A 5,979-nucleotide genomic window follows, 5' to 3' on the forward strand; every position below is an offset into this window, starting at 1 on the left:
TGTTGCAGTGTAGCCCTTAACAGACCTGCAACCTCAGTGCAGTTTGTTGAAGTATGTGATCATATTTTAACAGGCAGAAAACGTACATTTCTCCTATGTACCTTTCTACATACCCCCTTTCTACATTTAGTTTCTCTTTTTATTCAACTTTATTCTCTACATTCCACAACATATTCTTTTTAATTTGAAGTCAAATCTTAAGGCCGCTTTTAGAACACAAATGTGCTTAGGAAAATTTCTTCAAGAAGCCCATATATAACTTTAGCATCTGTTAGTGACTTGCTGTGAATTAAAAAGGCTTGAATATAGGTCTCCCTAGAGGTAAAAAATAGTGTGATTAAATCTCTACATGTCCTTTGCAGTGGAAGCCTCCTTCTCAGTTTGTTTACAGATACTAATGGATAAGATCTTAACGTTAAGCTGGTGACCAAGCTGTGTAGAAACGCGTGTGTGTTTTGCAGATGATGACTGGTACCTGTGCCACGTGACTCTCCTTGCCCCAGAGGAGGACCTGCTCTCCTGGGCCATGTACCCGTACCCGTACCTGGCGCGCGTCGACCCCGATGCGCGCAAAGGTGCGCTCGTCTACCAGCTCACCGCACATTGCAGCAGCCCTGAAAACACCTCTGCTGCCATAACCTACACTCTCATTGCAGGTAGGGCTACTCTGAAAACAAAAGGTGAATTTCTCTTTAGTTGCAAATGTTTCTTACCAAGTTTACAATTTCATGGGTAAATTTTTCCCTTGGGGAATCCTTAAAGATACAACAAGTACAGCAAGTAGAAGCTGGAAGTGCTGTAAGTAAAAGTTACGTGGATGGGAAGCTTTCTTCTTGCCATTTTCTTTGCTTATTTTGAAATTGATGGCAGCTTTACTGTTAGCTTAAGTCTCCATTTCTTACTTGTTCTTGTCTCTTTTACACTGCTGGTCAACAAAACAGTGTGAGTGAAAGATAAGGTGGACAACTGGAAAGGTAAAAGGAAGTGCATACAAGGACAGAGGTGGATGAGTTGAGGATGGCTTGCTTTGAAATGGTGAAGGTGCCAATGTTCTTGCTGTGGGGCAAAGATCAGAGCAGCTTTGTGCATGTGTTGGTAGGTGGTGAAGAGCGATTCCGAGTGGATAAGGACACTGGCATGATCATGACCACTGGTCTGCCTTTGACGTGGAACAAGGAGTATGTGGTGACTGTGGAAGCCTCTGATGAGCAGGGCAACAGAAGCCCCTATGCCTCCGTTTCCATCCTGGCCGGCCCCCGACCCCCGCAGTTCACTAACATGTCCTACAGCGTGTTTGTGCCGGAAAACACTCCAGCAGGAGAAAAGTGAGTTGTGCTTGGTTGGGTGACTCCCTCCCTGCAGTCTGAGAGGAGCTTCACAGAGCACAACAGGGTGAAACTGTTGTGATTTGCTTCTTAGGGCCATGCATATGCATTTCTCTATCACACTTTAAAAATAATAATGTGTTTTCTAAAAGAAATTATGCCTCTTTTGATGTTTCTCCAGTGTGACATGAGTCTCCATGTGTCACATGTAGTCTGGGATGCTGGAATTATTTTAATGCTTTTTGGGGTTTTAGTGCATTTCATCATGAATTAGAACAGCCAAACTACTGGCTATGCATCTCCTAGTGATTTAAACAAATTAAAAGACTAAAAATAGTCTTTTAATTAACCAGATCTGGAGTTGTTTGTGTCCTGTTTGACTTGTATTTAAATTTCTAGAAAGATGAGTCATTGCCAAACTCTTGAGATAACAGCAGCAGTGTGAAGTGCAAATAGATAAAGCTCAGTCTCCAAGGGGCTCTGCTGTTGCATGGGGAGTGGCTAAGCCAAGCCACAGTGGGGAGATGCTCTCAAGCTGGCTCTGGGTTTATTGTCACTGTTCAGCTACTTGAAAGCAAAATGGGCTTTAAGGCCTCTAAGGAGCAGGTGGAACAGTGCCCTAAGGCCTCTAAGGAGCAGGAAACCTCAAAATAAACTGATGACCTAGGAAAAAATTGCTGGAGATGTGCCACTAATCCTTAAGAGAGACTGAATGAGAAGGAGGAGGGAAATTTCTCTGCTTCACAGGAGCTTTCAGTGAGATGAGCTAAAAGTGTTTTATGCTGGCGAAAGAATGGTGTGAGAGGTGGAGCTTCAAAACATAAGTCACAGTAGGGAGGCAAATATTCCTTTGATATCCTGCCAAGGTGGACAGCAGGATCTGGAAAGCCACGTGCTCCATGGGTTTCCCATCCATGTCTAAACCCATTTCTTTTCTAAATATACAACTACAGAGAAATTCAGAAGTATAGTAGATCACTTATTTCTGAATAACTGAGAAACTGGGGGTAAACCAGTAACTGCTGTCAAGTATTTAAAAGGCTACCATAGGGAAGAAAAAAAACGTTTTATTGTTAGTGGGGGTTGAAATGGGTTGTTATTTCAGCACTGCTATGTCAGTGAATAAGTTTGGTGAGAGAAGAGAAGGTAGATGAACTCCCTGTAGCAAAAGGGGTTTCCAGTCTGGATACAAAACTGAGCCAAGCATTGACAGAGAGTGAGCACGACACCTTTCCTCATCCTATGCTCCTCTAGGTGCTGAGGAGACAGCTTTTGTTGTTATTGTTTTGAAGCAAAGGGTTGTTCTCTCGTTCTTTGCAGAGTAGCAGTTGTTGAGGCTGTTTCTTTCCAGAGCCAGCCTCTTTCCTACACTCTCCTGACAAACCCCTCTGGGCTGTTCCGGGTGAGGCAAGAGAGTGGAGAGCTCAGCCTGACCCACCCCGTGGACTACGAGAGCGAGCACCACCTCTACCACCTCCTTCTGAAAGCCATGGAAGTTGAGAGCACTCTCAGCAGTGTGACTGAGGTACAGGAATCTCTTCACTCCATGGTCTGCAACCCCTTGCTACAGGACCAGTTACACAGGTGGATTGCTCAGTGAGGATGCTGGGCAGGAGGAAACCTTGTAGTAGAAATCTGGGCTCTGACCTGGGTTCACATCTTGGCTCTGCAAATACCTCTCATTATTACTTTTTGGCTTTGCCTCCCATCTTGGGAATGGAGGGGAAAATACTTTTCTGTGTGTTACAGGAGCAGGGTGAGAAGAATAGCATCAGACGTGTAAGGACGGGACAGCAGCAAAAGCACTGAGTGCCACTGCAGTGTTCAGAAAGAGGTGCTCCTTTGGCAGTGTAGAAGCTAAAATCCACTCTCTGGGTGTCCTTTTTCCTCAGGTCATGGTCCACATCACCGATGAAAACGACTGTTCTCCTGAGTTCCAGCGCTCCATTTACAGCAGAGACAACATTCCTGAAACCATTCCCGTTGGCACGTCTCTTCTGCAAGGTGGGCACCATCCTGTCACCTCTCCCTTCAGTCCTGCCGCAGACCTGCTAGTTTGTTACCTTTCCATGGTCTGGCCATGAGGAAGCGCTCTCTTCCACAGGCGCTGCCTTGGAGAGGTGTGGATGGCAGCTTTCCTGACAGTCTGTGGGTGGCTTTTAGCTAACCTGGAAGTAGAGCTGTGAGTGTCTTCAGGTGAGGATCACTGTACTGTGCCCAAGGAGAGACCCTGTGGTATCCAAGGACACTTAAAGCAGCTGATAGGAAGTGGCTTCATTTCCTTCAAATATTGTAGCTGTCTTTTAACTCATCTTGGTCATCTTGTTGTGTCCTAGAAGCAGCTGCAATTAGTATTTCTTTCCTTAATATGTTAAGAAAATAAAAGGCTTTTTTAAATGGGCAGCTTGTTTTGTCAAATAGGCATTAGTGCTGTATAACTGACTTGCAAAGTGTTAAAGGAAAAATATTTTGAAAGGCTGTGAACTTAAATTTATGGTTGTGGCTTACCAGTCATCATCCCATGTTTGTTGTTTTTAACATGGCCATGTGTCATTTGCATATAAACCCTGAGTGCACAGGTGACATTTTTAGAGGCTAAAGTAGTGTGCTGATAAAAGACTTCAGGGGGTATGAGTATGTGCCAAGGCAAGACTTAGCAAAAAGATGAAAGCTTCCCAAAGCTGGAGCTGAATTCTTCAGGTTGCAGAGGTGATAAGAAGTTTAGCTTCCCTTGTGTCAGGGGGCTGCAGGGCCTGCTTTCTCTAAACATTTGCAAAGAGGGTTCAGATCTCATCAGACTCAATTTTTAGGCTTAATTCTCTTGGGAAGAAAGAAATTGATCAGAATAACCAAATCCTAAAATTCCTAAGCATGTGATTCTCCTTAAAGAGATGAATATTCTTCTGTCCAGAGGACTTGTAAAGCTCATCAAAATTCCACTTGTGGGGGAAAATCTTACGCCCCATGTCCAAAGCAAGCAGAATGTCAAAGCTGTGCAATTGCATCCCACGTTGTTGTCTTGCCACATGGTGTACATTTCAAGAGAAAGAGCTGTCTTAGGAAAGAAAATGTGAGGTGGAAGCATAGTGGCAGTCAGTGGAAATGGGTGTGTGAAGACTCACTTGCTGTGGAAGGGCTGAGCAGGGTTGTTAGTGGCTGCAAGGCAGCTGTACCCTCTGCAGGATGAGACCTGGGCCACTAACTCTGACTGCCAAGGCAAGTGTCTCAGGGAAAAAGACAAAGAGCTCTTACCCTCACTCTAGCTCCTTGAGGGATGAGATGTTGCAGCCTCAGAATGACCCACAAACAGAAATAAATGCAAATATAAGAGCTTTTGCCATTCTGAGCCTGCCTGTATCTGTTGGTGGCAGTGAAAAAGGTAGTGTGATAAATGCTTTTGTTAAAACTGTGGATGATGCCAATGTAGGTTTCAGTTTTCAGCTGCTTTTATTTTAGCACACTCAGAGTCTGGAGCACGGAGGGTGCTCTCAGAAGGACCCTCAGCCTTCAGCTGCATCGCTGTGCCAGCAGAACAAGGCTTGGAGCTGTAGCTGGCAGCTCAGTCAGCTTTTGAGCCAGAGTTAGCTCGCACTAAACTAGTTCAGAGCACGTGCAAAGCCAGCACAGAGCTGATTGTGCCTGGCATATGATCATTAAAATATCCTTTGCATTGCACACCAGTTTCCAGGATGGAATGAAATGGAGGGGAATGGGAATTCCCAGGTACTATTGGGAAGTAAGGCACGTTTCTGTCATGTACAAGTAAGTGCCTCATTCCCTATTTGCCAGAAAACATCTGGGGGAAAAGAAGCATATCGTTAAGCACATAGAATGTATTTCTGTGAGTGGTTAAATGGTTCACTAATGGCTATAGATCAAATCTGAATTTTTCAAATCAAAAATGTTTTTCCCATTCTGCATGCCTTTCTAAAAACAATACTTAACCTCTATATTTGGCAAATTTAAATCAGTGTCATTTTAGTCTTTGCATTTTTAATATATTTTGTCTGTCAGTGCAGCAAGAGAGTGATTAACACTAAAGCCCTTGATTCTGTAGTCTGTAACACAAACATTTATTCACAGCAGGATTTGGAGAGATTTTGAACAAAATGTTACAACCACTCTAAATATCCTTGTAAACAATGACACAGGCAGATGCAGTCGAAATTTTTTGCAAGTAGAGCAATTCTCCAGTGTACTTTTGAAATCATTCTCTGCTCCTTTCCTATTTTGAGTTAGTATTCTGATAGAGGCAGGTTGTTTCTGCCACCCCTCTGTGGATGATACTGCTGCTCTTCGCTGGGGTGTCCATGCACTGCAATCACTGTTCTGCTTCCACAAGGCTGCCATGGTGGCTGCATCTGAATCCTACTGGTAGAATAAGGAGTTTGTTTGTTACCAGTGTGGGAATGATGTGAAGCCTCATTGTCAGGCTAGAAAAATTGCAAGGTAATTGGAGAGGTGAGCTTCTGCTTTTAAAAATCACTTTTGATGCTTTGTTGTTCTGGTTTACTGCTCCTGAGCAGATGGGACACTCAGTGTGCTGAGTAAACACTTACTGGGGAGGAATGTTTAATCACTCTTTGTACCTTGAAGCACCAGGTAATTAAATTATATAACTAGCTGGGAGGTAATTAAATTTGAACATAACATT

At 43.8% G+C, this 5,979-nt stretch overlaps 1 protein-coding gene across 1 annotated transcript in view; it reads left to right on the forward strand.

Annotated features, from left to right (window-relative positions):
• Window positions 1-469: 469 nt before the first annotated feature.
• Window positions 470-5,979, forward strand: part of LOC102032385 (neural-cadherin-like) — a 42,939-nt gene continuing 37,429 nt past the window's right edge. The window contains exons 1-4 of the mRNA XM_031058522.1: window positions 470-656; window positions 1,100-1,325; window positions 2,646-2,850; window positions 3,218-3,329. Coding sequence (XP_030914382.1) covers window positions 527-656; window positions 1,100-1,325; window positions 2,646-2,850; window positions 3,218-3,329 — 673 coding nt within the window. The 5' untranslated portion in view covers window positions 470-526. The remainder of the gene's footprint in view (window positions 657-1,099; window positions 1,326-2,645; window positions 2,851-3,217; window positions 3,330-5,979) is intronic.

This window comes from Geospiza fortis, unplaced genomic scaffold (assembly GCF_000277835.1).
Source record: "Geospiza fortis unplaced genomic scaffold, GeoFor_1.0 scaffold7, whole genome shotgun sequence".
Taxonomy (NCBI): Eukaryota; Metazoa; Chordata; class Aves; order Passeriformes; family Thraupidae; genus Geospiza; species Geospiza fortis.